We start from the raw sequence: 21,627 nt of genomic DNA, 5'->3' as shown, positions 1-21,627 counted from the left end.
CCACAAAGATGAGGCGAAGTTCCGTATCCGATGTAATAGGGCGGAACTGAGAGGTCGACTGACCAGGGCACAGCCCACACCTATTCAATGTCCAGATTTGTTCGGAAAACCGAACCGGAATGACGCGAATAATGCCGCGATTACCTAGGCGTTGCGCTCCCGTAGATCTACGATAATCTCGCGATTCATATCGAGGAGGAGATAAAACGCCGCTGAAAAAAAGGCACCTTTAAGAATCACGGGATTCGAGAATCGTTGCTAACGAGAAGATATTTAACAAGATCAGCGAGCACATTTAGAATCAGAGAAAACCTGACAACGTTTGTCATGCAAATTCGCGCACTTTGCATTAAAGGAGTTTACTCTAAAGCGAAAAATTTATTGAGAAGTGGCTCGTCACGTAACGTTTTCCGCGAATATGGCTGATACTTTTGAAATGAATATTTAGTGGCCTTTGTGCGCAGCTCGCGATATGCGATCTGTGTTGAGTGTCGGGGCCGATTTAAATTCGCCAAGAATCGCTTCGGCGCGCGATCGAAATCCGATGCTCTCCATTACTTTTCATTTGCGTTACTGTGAAACACAAATCAATTATTTAACGCGTAATTAATATAAAATATAATCTAACGCGCTGTACGTGCATACGTGGGTGCGCTAAAATGTAAAACGATTCTTGCTCTACGGACGCCGCACACGTTTACGTCGCAAAATTAAATATCGTTCTCGTCGCATATATTCAGTCGAATATGTGTCATTAAAATTGAAATAATATTACGTTGCATTGTATAATGCAACCAATCGCAAAATAACATGTACAAAATCGTATTAAATTAAATTGAGACCTTTGTCAAACTGTAAAGTTTTTATATACATATGACAGAAAAAAAAGGGGGGAAAATTCGGCCCAAAATTAATTATTTTAATAATATTTTTTCACTCACCAGGAAGCGACTTGCGTCATTTCCGGACTAAGCATGGGGTAGGCGTACTGGCCCGTCGAAAACGGGTACATTGGTGCTCTCGTAAGACCTGTAACAAAAAGAGAAACGGAACATTATCATTCGATGCCGATGCAAATAGCCAATTAATAGCGTACACTCAAATTTTTTCCTCACATAGAACTTTGAGACAATGATTTCTGACTTTTCCCGCAAACATTTTTCGCCGGCTCTCAAATTCACAATTTACATTTCACTGAAGCCTCCGAGGGAATCATGGCGACGAGGATCGTAGCTTGCGTGCGTTCCACCGCGACGGTGCACCGCGAGATGATTATTTTCTTGCGACGATCATCGAGAACGTTCGCAGGCAATCGGTCGAGTAAGTACAATTGAACGGCACGAACCTGTGATCCCGGTGGTCGCTAAATGCAGAGAGAATCGCTTAAGAATTCGTAGAGAACAATTGCGCTCTGCGTGCCGTCGTTTTTTTACCTGTCTCGCCGTCTACCAGGCTTGCCGATCAGGCCTGCCTCGCTGCCTGCCGCTACAACGAACGACTTCCGAACGAATGTACTGAACGTAGTAATGCGAGTGGTGGGGGAAATCGCTTGCTCGCGCAACTGAACTCGGCTCACTCGGTCGCGACGCTCCAAAGTCATGATATTGTTTATTAACCGCTACACACAGTCTTGCGCACCCAAGGCCATAGGCAGTGATTTTTGGCGACTACGGTAATAATGCGGATGAATATTTTACTACTTGAATATTATTTCGACGCAGGCAGTCGAGTCTTCCCTCCACGCATCCTCCAGTCGTGCTCTCAGTTCACTCCAGCGTCCGTAATGAAACTAGCTCACTGTCTCCGCGGTAATGGCCCACCTGGCGACATCTCGGCGGGTCATAGCGTTAACGTAAAAATCGCGGGACCATGATAGACAAGTAACGACATCTTGACCATTGCGTGAGCATCTTCGATACCAGTGGGATGGGGAAGGCGCGAAGTCGTAATAATTGTGAGGATTATACCGGAACGCGGGCGTTCGCGCATTTCTCAAAGTTTTCTGTAGCCTTCTGTTGCGAGCCTCGACGCGATTCATTGTTCGCAATGTACTGATCGTCGCCGTTAAGTCGCCTCGATTCGTCGGATTCGTCCACCGGAACTCGAGCGAGCAAGTGAACAGTGGTAAGTCGTCATTGTTCTAGAACGATAGTGCGCGAGATGCTTTGACCTTCGTCGCCGTAAATCTAAAGCTTGCTATAGTTTTCTGTTGCAAGTTGTGTTGCGATTCATCCCGCACGGTGTTTCGATCGTCGCCGTTGGTCACCTTGATTCGTCGGATTCGTCCACCAGGAGTCGGGCGAGCGAGTGAACAATGGTGAGTCGTCATTATTCTAGAACGATAGTGCGCGAGATGCTTTGACTTTCGTCGCCGTAAATCTAAAGCTTTCTATAGTTTTCTGTTGCAAATTGTGTTACGATTCATCCCGCACGGAGTCCCGATCGTCGCCGTTGGTCATCTCGATTCGACGGATTCGTCCACCAGGACTCGAGCGAGCGAGCGAGCGAGAGCAGTCAATGGTAAGTCGTCATTGTTCTAAAATGATGGCGCACAAGCTCCGACTCTCGTTGCCGTAATTTCCTCGAACGAATTAATGCGGGCAAGCGTCTCGCGACGCCGGGATACTTGCCATGGCAAATTCAGACGACACGTTCGCTCGAGGAAATTACGACAAGAGTCGTAGCTCGCGTTCCACCGCGGCGTACGCCGCGAAGTAATTATTTCTTGTGACGATCGCCAAGAACGGCGCAAGCCGTTATTTAAATACGATAATCCCGACAGTCGCCAGCCCGGCGTAAATGATATACGCGGTTGTCTCGCGTACACTTTACGCGTCCAATCTACCGTGTCTCTTGATCATTAACCGGCAGCGTGACCAATTTTACGGTCACTAAATGATAACGTTCAATTTAATCGCGGCGAGATCGTGAAAGACCCGAGCCGGTAATGAGCGGATGCACCGAGCTTTCCGTATCCGTACGTCACAACACAAGAAAATTTTTCATTGCAGAATGCATTGTTTTAATGACCATTAATTAAAGAAAAGTCTTTTTATATACGAAAATTCTTTTTTCTCTTATTATTAACAAAAAAAAAAAGAAAAAAAATGTAGGATAAAATTTCAAAAATAATATCTCATTATTTTGCCACAAACAGCTCCTTCTTAATTATTATCAGTATGTTATTGTAAATTGTCAGAGTTATCACTACATTATTATTAATATTGCTGCAACGTTGCGTTGTCGCAACGTGCACTGATGAATATCTTTACATAGGCGTGCATTAATGTGTAAGGGGTAAATATTATCACGACGAGATCAAAGAAGCGCGCGATCAAACGAGAAAAGAGAAAACTATACTTTTAATATATCACACGAGTTTGCACTACAAACACTCGAAAGGACGGAGGTCAAGTTTTCTCTCTTTCGCGGCGAGAGAGAACGGACATTGATCAGCGTGCGCGGCCGCACCCTCTGTAACCAGCACCCGACACGTAGTGAAATACACACGCTATCGTCGTCCGGAGAACCGTCATTGTTGAAATTTAACGCCGCGTAATTTATCCTGGACGAGCAGACAAACGAATATCGGCGTCAATTCCAGTTTTTACATACTTGCGATCGGTCAAATCTGCATTACATTTACGACAAACGTGTATAAAATATTTTAATGGAAATTTTCCGAAGCCTTGAAAACGCAAATTAATTAACTGTAATAATTTAAGACGTCGCGAATTATTTTTTCTCTCTTTTATTCTATTTTTTATATTAAATATATAACGGTGAGCCGCAGGTTCGAAATTATTCGAATAACAAATTGCAAAATTGTACGTATAGATGGCTATCGCGGGTTGAATAGCGGACAGGGTGTATCTCGCTTTTACATCGGTATCTAATGTAACTGGTACGTGCCGTGGAACCGATCACGGCTTCAAGAGAACCCGGGAAATGTTGGGCGCCGATATAAGTGGGGTGCCTTTGGCGAGGCGAAGTGTAATTGGCTTCATAAGGGTCGACGAGAAGCGCCCGGAATATCGGCAAGCTTGAAACCGCTTGACGAGGCCAATACGTCTCTCTCCTTCTCCCTCCTCTCTTTCTCTCATTATCACCGTCTCTTTTTCTCTTTCTCTGTGCCATTCGACATGGTATACGCGAACGGATTGCGCAGACACTCCAGCCTGTTTCCATCCCCGTTCCTTTTTGCGTTTTGCGGGCGAGCATGTCCCGAAGGCATATTCCCCGTGACAATCCCCGGCTCTTCTCTCTACCGTCCCCTCGCGCGTGCTGAAATCGGTCAACGCGTGGTTTTCCCCGGATAGGGCCACTCTCAATCCCTCCAGCTCCGTAATGACTGTCGACTGATCGACCGTAAAGAGCCTAGGACTTCCGTTTCCGGAACGCCGTTTGCGTTCAAATAACGAAGCGCGCTTATGCAAAAACAAATCACGGCCCCGTACGATCGTAAGACGTATTCTGATCCCGGTTACTTGCAAATCGATCACATTTAAGCCGTGCCTCGAACGTAAAACTCAAAGATCAAACTCACTCTTTAAATAATTGAATTAATTGAACACAATGTTTTATTTTGTATATTATTTCTCATCTTCGTCGAGAAGATTGAACTTATCTTTTGGTAAATCGCGTTACTTTCATTTTGTAACGTTATTTGGAGCACCGACGGAAAAAAATAAAATTCGCGACGTATGTAAAACTCGCGAATGCTGGAGCTTTTTTTTTTTTTTGCACAATGGAGCTACTTTCGATCTTCGCATAACGACGATTAGCCACTCGACTGTAACGAGACCGGCTCCCACTCGGCCCCGGGCTTTTAATCTCATTTGAATAACGAAGCACACTCGAGCCCGTGAAAACAATGGCTGCCGAAACGAAATTTAATCCCACGTAAAAGTAATAGTCCGATATTTTATCTTGCGCGCGAATTTATGTGCCGTGTGCAATACGATATGTCTGTCTGCGTCGCTTTAAATATAAATCATGAAACATACTGTGCACATTATGTACACGCAAACACTCGGATTATCATTAATAATTCATTAATAAATTTATTATTTACTTTTTGACTTTTGTCACTCGCCGCTATAAAAAAGCTCGAGGCTTATGATCATACTTGTGATGATATAATTATCATAATTACAATAAAAAGACAAATTTACTAAACTTAAAACTTGATAGATTAACGATAAAGAAAAAACTAAAGATCAGGCCGTTCATCAATGCTGGTTAGATCGAAAAACTCACTCCATAAAATAAGAAGGCTCTTCTAGTCGTCTAATGCGATGCTCGAGAGAGCTGGGAATTGAGAGTACATTAAAAAAAAAAAAGCTAGTAGAAAAGAAAAAAAAAGCGTGTGTAGATGAAGGGGTGGAAAACACAGGAGAAATAGAGAGGAAAGGTAACGAAGAACCAAGATGCGAATGAGAGAACTGGAAGAGAAGAAGGAGGATAGCGGAAAGGGGTGCCTCGTAATATCCTGACGAGTTCGTGGATTCCGTCATGTGTGCTTAATCACTTTCCAGTTGACTCGGCAGTCTGCAACCCCATTATCGGCATCTCACCATCCGGAAAATTACTCTTTTATTCTCGAACAACTCAGGTTCCCGATGTTCCGTGTACTGCGATATTCTCTTTCCTTCTCTCCTCCTTCTTTCATTTGTCCGCTCCGCTCTCTTCCTGCTTCTATCCAAGTCGATTTTAGCTCACCCGGCGCTCGAGAGTTCCTTTTTTTTTTTTTTTTTAACCGCTTCTTGTAGCCTCTCTCGCCCAACCCCGCGAGCGAATTCGTCTATTTCGCTCTATTAAACCTTATTGTCGTGAATTTTGCCCATCCGGTTTCCGGAAACCAGTAGCGCAGGTTCAGAAGCTGCACCGCCGCGGCGAAAAATAAGAGCGGAAACGGTAAAGTAGTGTGAAAAGAAGGAAAACAAAAATTATCGCCCTGTGTATTTTCTTCGACAAATTTTAGTAATTGTTAAAACTTTATCAATAATATTTTCTGTAAAAATTGAAAGGAGATGCGAAAAATATGAAAGGGACACGATTATCGCGAGAACAAAAAATTAGATAAAGGAGAAAACGAGAAAGAGGAGGCATGAAGACCTGAGAAATAAAAAAATTAAGCGGATCAATAGCGAAGCCTCGGGGAAACGAAACGCTGAGATTGGTCATACCTCTACTCTTTTCACATCTCGCTCTCTCTTGTCTTTTCATTTCCATTATTAGTTCATTTTCTTCTTTTATCTGACGTTCTACTTGCTCTTTACCTCTTTAATTTTCTTTTTCTTTTTTTAAATTAAATACACGCAATATAGATTGAAGGGTGAAACTAATTAGAAATGTACGTGTACCGGCGCGAAAAAACTAGTAGCTTGTTGTAATGGTAATTTTTTATTTTTCATTATTTGTAGCGTCTCTAAAAAGAAGGAAGACTCGACACGTCCCATCTGAGAGGAGGAGCAGGCCTCGGATAGGCATCCTGCATCGGCGGAGCAACTTTTAGGTAAATATAAATTTTTTTCTTTTTTAAAAAATCTTAAAAAAAATTAAACTTTATCTTTACATTAATTTAAATAGCAACATGTCTAAATTAATATATTTTATTTTATGTTACAGTCACCGGCAGAACTCAACAACTCCGCTGACGCTCATGCAGATTGGTAAGTCGCATGACTTTTTTTCGTAGTTTGGAATTGGGGTTTATTAAAAAATAGCGCGCGCTACGTGCATGGTTTTTTTTAGTTAAAAAAAAAAAAACAGATTAGATAACGCAGAAATTACGATTGGAGAAGAGAAAGATATATATTAGGCGCGAAGTAAAGAGCGAATAGGAAGAAAAAGAAACGGACCGCGATACTGGATTGTCTGATAGCGGAAAAGAGAATAAGCAAATATATGATAGCTCGAGAAATATTGAGAGTAGGGAGATTGTCGTTGCGAAGAGACGAAGGGGCGTAAGGGCACGAGACGAGGTGAGGTCGGGTCTTGCTTCGCGTAGAGTAGAGACGGAATGCTCCCTTATTTACAAGACAAAGAACCTGGCCGCCGCGCGCATGCATAAACGTTACCAACATCTGCATATTTCAAAGTCCACAAGATAAAAAAAAATCTTATTCGCGTACTAGTTTACAGACAAAACGATAGGAAAATCCTAGAAGTTATTTTTTTTTTTTTACAAAAAAGAAAGAAAAAAAAAAAGAATAGTATAAAAATAAAGCGACGAGAAGTCTCTTAATTAAATAGGCGAGTAATACTGTCTCGGTCCAAAGAAAAATCGTACAACGTGGCTGATTAATTCGATGATAAATTTTCTCCGTTCCCGAGTTGTAAATTAATTCCCACCGTTACCTAATAATTAGCTAACTAATTCGTGGTTTATCTCGTGGCTGTCTAGCAAAACTGTTCAGCACTGAGATATCTAAACGTTTTTCGTCGCGTACTAGTCTACTACGCAAACTGATCTTATGCAATTGTCGAGACCGCCCCGGTAGTGTGAGTACGTGCGTGTGTTTACATCGGCCGGCAGACCTCACGCTTCAAGTTCGCAGGGTGGAGGACGCGCGGGCAGCGGGCAGCAAGAATCGGCTTGCCCGGCGAATTCGGCAGTCAAGCGAACGTTGCGTCAGGTCAGAACAAAAACAGTAGACTAGTACGCGGCGAAAAACGTTTAGATATCTATTTATAAACATGGTCCGCGCTGGACAGTGCTAGACGATCGAGATACTAAACAGATTTTTTTTTTTTTTTTTTTTTTAAATGACAATTTTTTGAAGACAGTCACAGTCATATAATAAATACTTGCTTATAATTTATGACTAGTACCAAGCTAGTCACTAATCAAGAAATATATTTAATCTGCGCGATCTAATTAATAGCTGCAAAATCGGATTAGTTGAATAAATTTCCACTCGGGTTATTTAACGCCAGTTTGCCGTTTTCCTCTTGCGCTCTCGCGCTGTCTTTCAAGGCCCCTTCGAAGATTATGCCGCCCACTTCACAGCCTCCATTTGAATCTCGATATTATCGTACCTCTTGACTTGATAAGAAATATTCCTTCAATTAGAAGTTGAGGTATTGACGCAGACTTTTCAACTCGGCTCGACTCGAGAGAGCATCAAAAATGCGATCGCGATTAGCCCGAGAGGTAATCGAATACTCGACAAAGGCGCATTTCCCAATCTCCGCGCAAATCTATATATTCAGAGGCTTGAAACATCGATAACGGCGGCTCGTCAAAATGAATTACTTTGTTCATTACAGATTTATTTATACTGTATGCTATAATAGCGACGCGAAATTTTGTCCACCGAAATCGTTACAAGCGAAGATTAACGTGGGCTAACGCGGTCGCAAACGGTTTGCGCAAAGGCCAGACACAGGTTGAACTCGCTTCGGTCGGGATGTAACGGCCATGTTAATATTTGCGCAGCTCGATACAATAAAATTATATATAAAGCTCTCTGTCGACGGGGTGGAGTGTGTCGATCACGCAACCGGGACGAGAAGTATTCCATCAATTACAATTCGAGAGGAACGTCAATATTTGGCCGGACAATAGCGGATTAACTTCGTGAAAGAATTGTTGATTCAAACGATACGCATTGGGGATATCGAGATTGCGCGGCGTATATTGTCAGTAGTTGAAAGTTCATGCTAAAAACGTGCGCCGGGAGAGGTTTTACATTATTAACGATTGTACATTTGCGATCCGGATATTTTACAAAATGTTACGTTACATTTAAGTGCAGCTGATATGTTCGATAGTTCTGCAAATTTATTATTCGCCAAGCTTGAGTGAAAATTTATTTATCAAAAAAGATTCGAGCTCGATTACTCCCTGTATTTTTAATTATAATATTTTATAACGGTACAATTATTCAAGCAATTCTCAAATTATAAGATATAAAATTTTTTATTTATGAAATTTAAAATATTTCTTTGCGAGTAAAATTAAAAAAAAAAAAAAAAAAAAAAATTAATCTGCCGCGATTACAATAAGAAAACAGTTTTAGAGTGGTTGTATTCACAGCTATTCAGCTGTTCTAATAAGTGGTCGATAACAAAAAGTACTCACCAGCCGCGGCGGCCGCTTTACCCGCGTCTAACGCTCCATAGGGTGGTATACCCATATGAGCGGGAGGTGGTTGCGTCAGGTGGTCCCCGTTCGGGCAGAAGAAGGGTAATCCGCTTGGATGCGTTCCTGCCAGGCCCATCTTGCTTGCCTAGAGAATAAAAAAATTATGTTAGGTTTCGCATATAACCAAGTGTTACATATTGTTTTAGCAAAAGTCGGGAGCATTTTAAATCTCTGAGTTCTTAATATTTATTTATAAAATATAATTATTATACGGTAATATATTTTAAAGCTATTTATATCTATAAGTGATTTCTGTTGCGAGAATTGTTAATTTTTATTATTCTACCGATTAAAAAATGGCTTTTTTTTTATTCGCAAGTTGCATCACTCGTTTTATATACACATAGGCGTGGTGTAGTAAACTTATATCAATTCGCGCGAATGCGTTCAGGCGATAATACGCCAGCGACATAAAAGGTGCAAGGATAACGCCGAGGATTTACAGTTCACGACTCTCGAAAGAAACACGATATCCAATTCGATTCGCTTTAAAGGGGGGAAGCTTATTGAGAAGTGCTTATCGAGGACCAGCTCGAGCGTTAATTTGCAAAGACCGCGTGCGGTACTGCGGGGGGAGAAATGTACTTCTCGAGGCACGAGGGTTCGTTCAACCTTTCCGTACATTCGTCTCGACGCGACGTATCGTCGAAATCGAGTGCCCTTCTCGAGAATAGTAGTAACCCATCCGCCACTTCTTCGACCTCCCTTACCCTCTGGCGCCGCTCTTTGTCAAGTGACAATCGATGAAATTAGTTCAATCTGCTCGTAAGCTCGCGAGATCGCGCACAGCTTCTCCGGTCGTCGCAGTCTCTCTCTCTCTCTCTCTTCGCTTTCCTTCTTCCGTTTCTCTTCTTATTACCCCCGCGAACGATCGATACGAGGACTCTCGAGAGGGTTGTCTCTTATCAGCCGTGGTGCTTACCATAAGTGCGGCGGTATCGCGCATCGATCTGACCGCCAGTAGGAGTCCTGGATCGAGAGGTTCTCTTTCCATCCAGGTCAGTACTCTCGAGAGAAGTCCGACAGCCTCCTTGGCGGTGGGCTCGTCTTCGCCGTCGTCTTCTTCAATGCCGTTGTTTTTTCCGTCTTCGTCTTCGTCGCCATTGCGTTCCAACCATCTGTCTGTGTCAATCTCGACTTTCACTCGGCAATGCTCCTCGTCCGGTTCTTTCTTCCGAACGGAGCACGCCGGCGCACTCTCCTCGTCAAGGATCCAGCTACCGAGCTCGTCGTCGGCAATCTCTAGTCCAACCTCCCTCGCGAGGCCCTGAAGCTCGGCCAGTAGCATTCTGTCCTCTTCCTGATCCATCACGTGCATTCTGGGTGGTAACATAGCGCCGTTGCATCCCGCGAGCGGATGATCTTCGCGATCACGTGGCAGCGTCCAGCTGCGTGCGAAAGTTTCCGAGCGAACGCTGAGCCAGGAGCGATGAAGTTCCGCGAACGCTTCTTTCAGCGTGAATCTCTTTAAGTACGCGTCCAGTCGACGATCGCCCTCCTCCTCGAGCGAGTCTGAATTCGAAGGAAATTTATCGCGGTAAACGCCGTAGCGAGCTCTCGATAATACACCGGTGGCTAGGCGCACTCTCAGTTCTCGCACCACTAATCGCGTCTCCATGCAGTCTCTGGGGACGATAAAGAGCCGCACGAGGCCGTCCGCGGCGACGCAGTCACTCTCAGGTGGTAGGTAGTCGGCACTCTCGGCCACAAGTATGGCGCCGTCCGGATGCATCGCCATGGCCGTGACAGCGAACTCGCGATGGAACCACCACTGGAAAAGGTCGGCGGTCAAGGAGCCTCTCCCCCCGCCGGCGTACACCACCGGCTGGGTGAGCATGTTGACCCTGCGTAGACAACGTGGCCGCCAGTGGCGGCCGGCCACCAACAATCGCGTTCGATGGTGACCCTCATGATCTGCCGCCCCCACCACCCACACTCGCTCAGCGCTCGGCGTGCTGTCGCGGCCTTTGAGGCTCCCGTCGTTACCGTCGCTGCCGCGTCGTTTACCCGGTAGGTCCCGCCAGTCCAGGTAGCAAACGTGGGCGAGATAAATCCGGCTACGATCGTAGTTCTCCAGGGCGTTTCTCAGTCTCTCAAGTGCCGACGAAGAAGGCGAGGGGTGGGCGACGCTGTGATCGCTACCGTGACCGCGCGACGCCGTCGCCGTCGCCGGCGCCGTACGGCAGGACGCGGAAGACGTGGACACGGGGGAGGGAAATGGCGACGATGAGAACACGGTAGTCGAAGTTGATGCTGTCTCCGTCGTGATCGCTCCATGGGTCGTCCCGACGTCGTCTCGTTTTGCCCCCGCGGTTGTAGTGCTCTGCCTCTGCTTCGCAATTCCGTCGTCGCTCTGCTCGGTAGTGCTTCGCCGTCTGCTTCTGATCGCCGGTTTGGCCGCCAACAAGTCGCTCGTGACCGAGGAGGTGGAGGACCGCGCTGGCGACGAGGTGCTCGACGGCGGCGAGCTCGAACGGCACGAAGAGGGTGAAGAAAGCGCTGGCGGTGACGACAACGATGCCGAAGAGCAAGAGGCGTCGGCGTTGGACCTCCCGCTGTTTCGTGCCGGTCGCGATTTTCTCCCGGCAACGTGTCTCTCGCGTCGTCGCAGCCTTTCCGGATAACGAAGCACCGGGGTACCGTTTTCACGGGCTGGCTCGGAGCTGCTCTCCAGGGACTGGCGCATGCGCCCCGTCCACTGCGATCGACCCTCGTTGCACGCCGTCGTCGTCGCGGGCTTGTCCATTTTCCCTGTCGCGACTGCTGTGCCGCTTGACGTCATCGTTATCGCCGCTGTTTCCGTCGTCGCCGTCGTCGCCATCGTCGTACCCTCGTCCTCTACGATAACCGGGGAACCGTGCTGATCGCGCGCCTGGCGCCCCTTCGCCGTTACCTTGCCGACACGCGGGCACTTGCCGCCACCGCGGGGCGGCATCGCACGATCCAAACGCATCCGCGGCCTCCTCCCGGAAGTCACACGCGACACATCCACGCGACTCGGCCGGGCCGATTTCGTTAAACGGAGACTCGATTACGTCGCGAATCCCGGGTCACCCGAAAGACGTGGCGAAGTCGCGGCCGATCCCGGAGCCCGCGCTCTCATCGTGCGAGCGAGAGCGCTCGCGCGCGCGCGATCCGTTCATCTGCGGCGCGCCGGCATCGCCTACAATCGAGCGATGACTGAGCGAGCGGCCGCGACGCGACCGTCAAAGGCCGGAGCGGGAACTAGAAGGCTTTGATGTACCGCCGCCCCGGCGCGGCACAAAGCGAAAGCGCCTCCGACTCGTTGGCTGGGACGATGGAGGGGTCGGGGGGGGGAGGGCGACGGGAGAGCCAGGGAAGTCGGAACGAGATAACAGGAACGCGCGGCCGAGTGCGAGTGGTGGTGGCGGTGGCGGTGGTGGCAGCGACGCCGACGAAGGCAGCGGATACGACAGACAAAAGGGACAAGATGAGATGAGAGGGCAATGAGTGCAGTCGACTCCTCGTTTGAGCGTCCACGCGTGTCTGCACGCTTCTCCCGCGATAGACTCGCGTCGTCTCGTTATATCTGTGGGTGACGCGCACTTCGACGGCGATAAGATAAGCGAGATCTTCGCCTCCGAGGATCCTAATTTCGGCGACACCTACGAAATTTCTCCGACGGCGTTACGGCCCGTCTCTTTAAGCCACAAACGATTGATATCTTTTCACTCAAGTTTCTCTTATGTAGAATGCGCTTTAAATTGACATGCTGTCAAGATTTTTTTTTTTTTTTTTTTCCTTTGGTCGCAGTCTCTTTATCGGGAGCTTCTGACGACAGGTGCAAGAACAACGGCGTTAGCGCGTGTTAACGTTACAATTTGCAAATCCATGGGGGAGGAAAACGCGAGCGTACCACGATTAGCGAGCACGGGCTAAATGTCGTTGGGTAAATCCGAAACCTTCGTGTGTATGTAAGCAACTGGCGAGGATCTCCGGGAGCGTGAGATCTGAAAACGGGCCAAAGTCAACTAAATATACCGATCCATTTAGCCGCATAATGGCGCTCGGCGTGTTTGGAGAACGCTTCTGCTGGCTTGCGCGAAACAAGTTGGTCCACAAAGAGGCGCAGATTTGTTTCTGCATCCCGGAGTTAAAAGCGCGGCCTTTCCGCCGGTGTTTGTTCAGGCTGTTTATCGCGCGCGCTAAACGCAGATCGTTGACACCCGATCCCCATGGCGCTGTAATCAGAACGATCCCAATCGGAAAAACAACGAGCTTCCGGTGAATTATACCCGCGATTAATCAAAACCCCGTTTCCTGCCCGCCGTCACACAGGCGCGCGTGTCACAAGCTAACTTTGCGCAGACAAAGCAAAAATAAACTTTGTATCTTGAATGCTTACACATGTAGCGGCGTGCGACACATAGGGCCGGCTAACGTGTGCAGAATCATTCATTGGAGTTCGTTACACTGGCGTTAAAGAGTCAAAAGTATGTCACTGATGTTCGTTTGCTTACGAAATAATTGAGCGGAAGATAACGAGAAAAAAATATGAGGAGGAGGGGAAGGGTCGATTGAAAAATCGACCGATTTGAGGAGAAAGAGAGAAGCAGAAGCGGAAGGACAAAGGGACGAGATAGCGCCGCGAGGGGAGAGAAAGAGATGCTAGGGCGCAACGTTGAGATTAATATTACAAATCGGATTTAGCCTTGGGCGCTGGTCGCGCGCATGATTATCGGCGTGTCGGCATTTCATAAACGCGTCCACATCAAACGCAGCGGGTCGGTCGATCGCGATAATATTTGTCACGTAGTTGCGGTACGTGGCGGCAGGCAGGCAGGCGTGTGCACCGCGCGGCTATACGGTAATCGATCGCCTATGCCAGCAGCCAGGTAGGTAGGCACTATGCATGATTACTCTCTCAGGTACGTCGCGTGCTATCTACACGCCCCTGGACTTTTCGCGTGCAAATAAACAGCGGACGTGGCCGGCTCATCTATCGCGTTGACTACGAACACTTCGATTTCGCGGGACGCGACGTGCGATCGTACACGCTCCGCTCGACTAACGCACGTTAACCAGAATGCAAATACACGCTTTGATCCCCTCGCGAGATTGCCACTGGTGAACGATGAATTATAATCAGGTATGAACTTGATCTTCAGTCCAGAATCTATATCCGGCCGTACTATTACAAAGAAATATATATATATATATAAATAAAAAATGATAGAATTAATATATACTTAGTAGTATATTTATATTTATATAGCGGTATATTTGTTCGTTAATTACGCGTCACGTATCACGCTACGAAAGTTAATACGTTCATTGTAGATGTTACGTTCTCGGTTTTTATTATATTTTTTTTTTTCCCTAAATAATTAGAAAAAAATACGCTGGCGTTTCTAATAAACGCGCGAATCGCCAATTGACCATTCGATCCATTCCCTTCATTTCTCTTCTCCGAAGTCCTGGTTGAATTGCATGCAACGAAAACTGATACCTTGCGAGTGGTCCGAGAACCGGATACCGGCAGGATCCGACGCGAAACGCGGGTATTATCGATCGCGACTCTCTCGCAGGACGAGCTGCGCGGATATAATCGAATTACCTGGCGAATTTGCGAGGAGGGTGGCCGGAGACCGATTCCAAGTTTTGAATGTTTCTCTCTCTCTCTCTCTTTTGATTACGGGCAGGGCAAATCGTCAAGAGCCTTCTGTTTCTCTTCCCGCCAGCGAAGAGAGAAAGCGGGATTTTACCATCGATTTAACCCCCTTCGACCTGCCGTCTTTCCCCTTTTCACATTGCAATAACACGGCCACACGAATCCTCCACGCGGAAGATCGAATCGGACCCGTCTCTTTTTCTTTCCGCCTCTAGTGCGGCGACAATTCGATTCGATTCCGCCCCATAGTCGCGGCGAAAAAGTATCAGACAAGAGCGGGAACTCTCCCTCTCGATCGAGGAATCTCGTAACATCGTAACGAGTTCAACTCGTCGACATCGGAGCCTCCGTCGAGCGAGGGTTTCGGATTCATATTGAAAAGTAACCCAATGCCTATTTGGCTACGAATTTCTCTGTTTCGAACTGTGTTACACATTATCGCGATCTGCGTTAAACTCCGTGTTAAAACGATCATTTTGACTCGATACTTGTCATTGTAATATTATTAAAAGCATCGTTTGTGAAAATATTTCGATGTCACTTAAAAAGTTAGATTTTTGAAGAAATTAGTCTATGCATATTTAATATTCTTAAAAAAAGACACGTATCAAATTTTGAAAGAATTGCATTATTATAATTTAATTTTTTCTTTGTTTTTTTTTTTTTTTTTTTTTTTTTTTTTTTTTTTTTTTTTTTTAATCGCAATTGAAAACCAGTCGATCTAGCGGCAAGATATCACGTACGCATTTCCCTGCTCTCGCGCGGTACGAAATTACGCATGAATTATTCGGAATACGTTAATCCGGTTGGCTTCCGAAGGAGCTGTTGCCACCGCCGCACCATTCCCTCCTTGCTTCTTTTTTTTTTCTTTTTTTTTTTCCCTTTTTTTTTTCTACCCTAGGCCAACGCATTCCCTTTCCTCGTTACGTCCTCTCTCGCAGACTCCAGACGAGACGAGGTCGAAACCAGGGTAGAAGGGTGAAGACTGACGAGGGTTGGACCAAGGCAAAGCGGCGACCTCGGTCGTGAGGGACGAGCCGCGGGGGAGTACGGGAATGGCAGAGGAAGGTTAGAAGGGGTTGAGAATAAGAAAGACAAGGATGAGAAATAACGGCGGAAAGAAGAGGGCGGAGAACCCGATAGAGGAGAAGGAGCGAGGAGAGGGGACGCGGTGAATGGAGCCGCGGTGCACGGAGGCGGTGGTGGCCAACCCCAAGCTGAGGTTGCCGGGGCAACGCGGGAGGCGTAGGCGCTCTGGGGACAGGGAGGAAGGGTTTCCCTCGCTCGTTCGACTAGGGTTGCCCGCGAGGGTCGCGGGAACGACGAGAGGTTGGATTCTGACGCGGGGGCGCTACGACATTGAGGGGTGGCGGATACCGCCGGGCGGTGGTAGGGCTCGGCGCGAGAATGGAAGGGTTTCCGGCTTGGGCCATCGACTGTGTGGCAAACGACGACCGGCGATCGACGATCCAGGGACCGACGTCCAAGTGTGATCGATGGCGAGAGTGAAGCGAAAGCCCTCGCTCTTTCTCTTCCCTTCGCGGCGCTCTTCGTCCCCGGATTTATTCCCGAGCATATCGTGTCGCTACGAGCGAGATTTCTTCATCAGATATTTATAACTCCCGACCGTATTTTCGATTTTGCAAAAGAAGACGTTGAGACGCGGAGATTAACCACGTCCTCGTGATACGAAGTGGTTAATATTTGCAAATCGAAAATTGGTTTTTAAATTGCAATTATTTTACATAAAAAAAAATTATATTTTAACTTGAAGTTTAACCGACAGTATATAAACGGGTAAATAATAAAAAAAAAAAGAAGAAAAAAAGAATATTTGGCCGAAACGAGTCTTTCGCACTCTTAAAAGTTGTTTAAGATATAATTAACACGTCTTAAATATCAACGTAGTGGCAACATGTATATAGACGTATGTTCAATGAACGTGAATCGAGCATTACATACAATTACTTACGAGAGCGGCATGAATTTGACAGATTGACGCATTAAGCGAAGCCGTGCGTGCGTAATTAAACGAGACACTGGAATTATCTAGTCAACATGATGCGCATCAACATGCGGGGAACATGACAGCGCGGACACTGACATAATCGTTACCTCGCGGCGTGTGTTCTTAGTATGCATAACAATTTAAGAAACTGTCTCACATTTCCTTTGCAAAGTTGCACCGACCACTTTCATGCCTTTCGCACATTTCGAATTTCAACGATAAAATCACGAGAGACATTTTCGTGCAGCATACGCTTGTTTAAAAAAAAAAGAAAAAAAAAAATCTAATAGGATTTTATTTCCCATTCCCGACAAATTGCAAACTCAATTTTAAATAATTCCTAATGTGGAAAGTTTCCTCATTAAGTTCTCCGTGTTTCTTACTTCGTTACTTATCGATACCGAAAAGTTTACGACAGCCAGGGTCGAATTTGTAAAATTCAAAAGCAAGGCAAGAATTAGTTTTCCCATCCGAGCCGTTCAGAAGACTGATAATTTCGAGATGTGATTAGGGAGAACGCGTCGCACCCGATGAGAAATGCTCAGGCGGATTATATTGTAACCGCCTGCTGGAAATATGCGTAATCGAGCGAGGCCGGAGTTGTTCTAGAAGCGATCCATATGAGAGAGTGGCTGCGTGAGGGCTGAATATTCATTGTGCGAGATGCAGATGTGTAAGCGCGCCCCGCGCGCATGCCCGCCGTAGCCAAGAAGACGTGGAGAGACTGTAATCATTATACCTCGTGTGGCCCGGCTCTCGTCTTCGCACCGTTTTTAAAATGTGTCGGGACTGCGGCACGTCGTCGCTTACAATTACGTACGCTTGTCATCGCGCTCGCTCCACCCTATAACACCATTATCCGTAAGTGCGGGCCAAAGTAAGCGATTCATAATCCGAAGAATGCTTTTGCAGCCGTAACAATGTTTAAAGAGTATCGCTTACCGTGCAACATTTATAATTATTATACTACGCGGAATGTTTCGGAAGTTATTTCTCTCGTCTACGAAGACGTAAAACAACTTGGATCGTATCGTATAAATTACTGCAGCGATAAGCAACAGAAGTGCCAACGGGTGCCGTTTCGAGAAAAACCTTTTTGGAATCCATCGCTCGATTTTCCTTCTTTGTTTTATTTTATTCTTTTTTTTAAACTGACACCTGATTTATTTGGAACCATTACCCGTCTTCGCAGTAAGCACTGCGAATTTCGCGTCGGTTACATGAATAATGGATGTACGGATCGTATTCGCGACGCAGGCGACGGCGCCGATGCTCGTATTGTAAATCGCGAGATTTATATATGCGAGGCACAATTGCCCCGAGGTAACAGCGCGCCGGTTAGTTCTTCGTGTTAAATAGGATGGTAATTGGTCGAGTGTGGCGTTTCACCTATCTGCACGCGTGCATGCGTGCGCCGCGCGCGTGCACCGTGCGTATGCGTGCGCACGCACGGCGAGAGCAACACGCACACGCGTGCATTGTACGCATACATATCTCCGCACGCAACATACCTACGTTAATAACAGCGGCGATGTATCGGAGTTAATTAATCATGAATACCAAGTTTGCTTGCGAGCCGCGCTCGTGAAGACTTGCCTCTGGTTGTTACTACTACCATCATTATTATTTAACAGAATTTCTAGCAAGTCGTGCTTAGTCCAACGTTACGCAATAACGCAATACATACAATTATAACATTTCCGTTTCTACCTCGGTCCCTCCCAAGTTAAAAAAAATGTTCCCGGTACCTACAGTTTAAACGTACAAAAATCCACACGACGCGTTTAGGCGGATTCCACACCGAAGGGTTAATTTCCGTTTACCTCGACTCGCAACAGGCACCCTTCGTAACCTACCGCGTATAGCACCAAGAAAAGCAAAACGGCGAGCCGAAGCGAGTACCTGCGTTCGACATTCGTGACGAGGGGAACAAGCCTAGCTGATAAGAATGGTGGACGGCTGCGTCGGGTGGTCCAGCCACCTCTGACCGGCGCAACGGGGAGGAAGCGGCGGACGGAGGCCGAAGGGAACGGAGAATCGAAAAGAAAGAAGGTGGGAAGCGAAGAGGAGAGAACGAAGAGCAGAGGGTCGACGGGGGGTGCAGGTTGGCGATGACGGGGTTGAACATGAGTACGCGAGTGCCGGAGGGGTTATCGATGGTGGCGGATAGCACGTTGGGGCCGGCGGGGGTGTGGGCGGCGGGGATTCAAGTGGAAGCTGCGGCCAATCCGAAGGAATCGTCGCCATGGCTACCGGCGCCTGCGTCCACCGGCTTGCACGCAGACTTGCTCGCTCTGGAGCACGTATACGCGAGGAAACACGAGCGGTAACGACGGGGTGGGCGCGTATACGTGCACACCGGCGGCGGGATCATCCCTTTCTCGTATAAATACGGCTCTTCTCCTTTCCGGCGGTGGCGACGCCGCGCTCTGCCGGCGCCGTGACGGCCGAAGATCTACCGTGGGCGAGTTCCTGCTTTAACCCACTTTCCGCTGCAACTGTTTCCGAGCGTAACCCTAGAACGCGCGTCAGCCGCGCTGGCTACCAGTGACCCGGTGCACTTTCCTACCGATCGCGCGTTATTTTATTTTATTTTATTCCATCTCCTCGCGCGGTACACCTATCGTAAATGCGCACGAGTTTTTCCCCGCGTAAAAAAATACGATCAGATCTATTTCGGTAAGTTCGTCGTATCGATCTCGTTGCGTATTAATGTGCGGTTTAACCGCACGATCGTTCCCCCACCTCTCAAGTTCGAAAGGCGTTTCTCGACGAGATTAACAGAAAAGGCGCTCTCGACGTGTAAAATACAGCGCGCGCGACGGCACACGTTTCTTCCGTCCACTTTCGCGCAATGGTGATCAGCTTAAAACCGTAGCCGCTAACTGTTGCTCCCTCGCGAAATACTTCAGGGATCTCCTTTCGCCTCCGTCGGACCATTGTCGCCTGTGCCGTGTTTTTCACGGCACCCCCCTTTTGAGGCGCGCGAAGAACACAAAGAATAAAAGAACGCTCTTCAGAGAAGCACCAAAGAAGCACGCCGCTTAAATAATGTCGGGCAATTTGCGGAGTGCCGCACCTAATCCTTTCGCGGTCCCGCTAATGCGAGATGCGTTTTATGACGTACACATCGGGATCGCTCTCGCGAGTAATAACCGGATCGCGCGCAACGGAATTTCGAACGAGACACCGACGCTTCGTATCAAACACTGGCGAGACTGTCGCGCCTTTAGACCCGTAATATCTCCGTCTTCAATTTTTAACTCCAAACAAATAATCAAACTTAATGAAATACCTATCTCGTGCCTCGAATTATTTTGAGGTCTGAAATTACTTTGCGACACGCGTGACGTTTTAATTGCGTGACAACGCCCAGTTACGAAATTTCTTACAAATCTTACAAGTATCTCTTTTTTTTGCTTCGAATCTGAATAAGATTTATGTCCCTTTCACGAGGAAGATTACTATGATGTAATGTTGGCAGTTAGGGCTCGTAAGATTGCACAAACGAGCGCGCGTGCGCTGGAGAGGGAGTGTCCGTCTAACCCGCCTCGAGAAGGGCTCTTTCCCCTTAAATCTCTTCTCGATCTGACATTATGTAATTATATGTTCTGTGAAAATGTAAGGGCGAAAAACACACACGTACAGAAACCTAAGGTCGGCGCCGTTACACGAGCTTCAGACTTCTCGGTCTCGAAACTCACCCATTTGTAGAACCTGTAATTTTCCTTTTTTTTTTATTTCTTTTTTTTACCAGAGCGTGCCCGTTGACCACCAACGATGTGCTTTTACGATTGCATTACCGTATTATTTCCTGTATTTAAGCAGCGTGCAACTATGCGCCAACACTTACATAGTAAATCTTAAAATTAATCGTGGAAAATCACGACTGAATAAACATCGAATTGTAAAGTAACGAAATAGGCTCGCGATTGTTAAAAAATATCTATTCAACAACGATACGATTAATATTTAAAAATTAACAAGCAATAAGAAAAAAAAATATTTATAAATATTTTACGCGTGCATATTGTAATTTGTCTCAGGAATTAGTTCTTAAATGTTCGGCCAAGATAACATTCGATACTGAATCTATTTTCATCGACTCAAAATTCGAAATAGGGAAACACTTGGCGGGATAGGCACAAGGATTTTTGTATCTTTCAGAAACGTCAGCCGAGAAATAGTTCTGAAACGGCGGAATTGCAGAAAGTCCCGTTACGAGTACAGAGAAAATACTTTTTCCCTCGTCGGCAAACAGAAACTTTCGGGCAAGGCCGCGCTGTTCTTCACTTTCACCTTGTTTCGCGTTCTCAACCCTTTAGATTTCTGAATTCCCTCAATAAGTTTGTATCTTATTCCATAGGGCGAAAAGTTCCCGGGGAGTCTGACGAAACTTTCGCAACTATTGGCCGCGTCTGCGGAAAATCGATAAATTGCTATCTCGGGAGAAACATCCGGGCAGAACAAATTGTAAAACAACTTTTTTAACCTTGAACATTCCATCGGCAGAGCATTTTATATTCCCCCGGTGAATTATGTTGCAAATAAACTGCGCCACGCCGGTGAAGTTTTCGCGCCGACGTAATCGCTTATATCGCGAGAGAAAGATATAAACGAGATATCTGCGTAAAAATTCTCTACGATTTACTTCTCGCGGGCAAATCGACTGGCGTCGAAAATCGAACGCAATATTTAGGGGGTGAGAGGGGAAAAAAGGGAGAGCGCGAGGCGACGGAAAATAAAAATATCGCACGGACTCCTCCGCTCCCGCGAAGACAAACTTATGTGCGTTAAATGCACCGAGAAAAGGAAACGATGTCGAATGCGAAAAGG

At 46.7% G+C, this 21,627-nt stretch overlaps 1 protein-coding gene across 4 annotated transcripts in view; it reads right to left on the bottom strand.

Moving 5' to 3' along the window:
• LOC139109484 (uncharacterized) overlaps positions 1-12,143 on the bottom strand; it is a 32,996-nt gene extending 20,853 nt beyond the window's left edge. For 3 of the 4 annotated variants that reach the window (XM_070668574.1, XM_070668575.1, XM_070668576.1), the window contains exons 1-3: positions 10,074-12,101; positions 9,089-9,236; positions 942-1,029 (exon numbers count right to left, since the gene is read on the bottom strand). In XM_070668574.1, coding sequence (XP_070524675.1) covers positions 942-1,029; positions 9,089-9,236; positions 10,074-12,086 — 2,249 coding nt within the window. In that variant the 5' untranslated portion in view covers positions 12,087-12,101. Of the gene's footprint in view, positions 1-941; positions 1,030-9,088; positions 9,237-10,073 lie in introns of all 4 variants that reach the window. The other variant, XM_070668573.1, reaches the window with a different exon arrangement.
• Positions 12,144-21,627: the final 9,484 nt, after the last annotated feature.

This window comes from Cardiocondyla obscurior, linkage group LG18, assembly GCF_019399895.1.
Source record: "Cardiocondyla obscurior isolate alpha-2009 linkage group LG18, Cobs3.1, whole genome shotgun sequence".
Classification (NCBI taxonomy): Eukaryota; Metazoa; Arthropoda; class Insecta; order Hymenoptera; family Formicidae; genus Cardiocondyla; species Cardiocondyla obscurior.
Note: the sequence above shows the minus strand (reverse complement) of the source record. Positions and strands in the feature narration are given on the sequence as shown.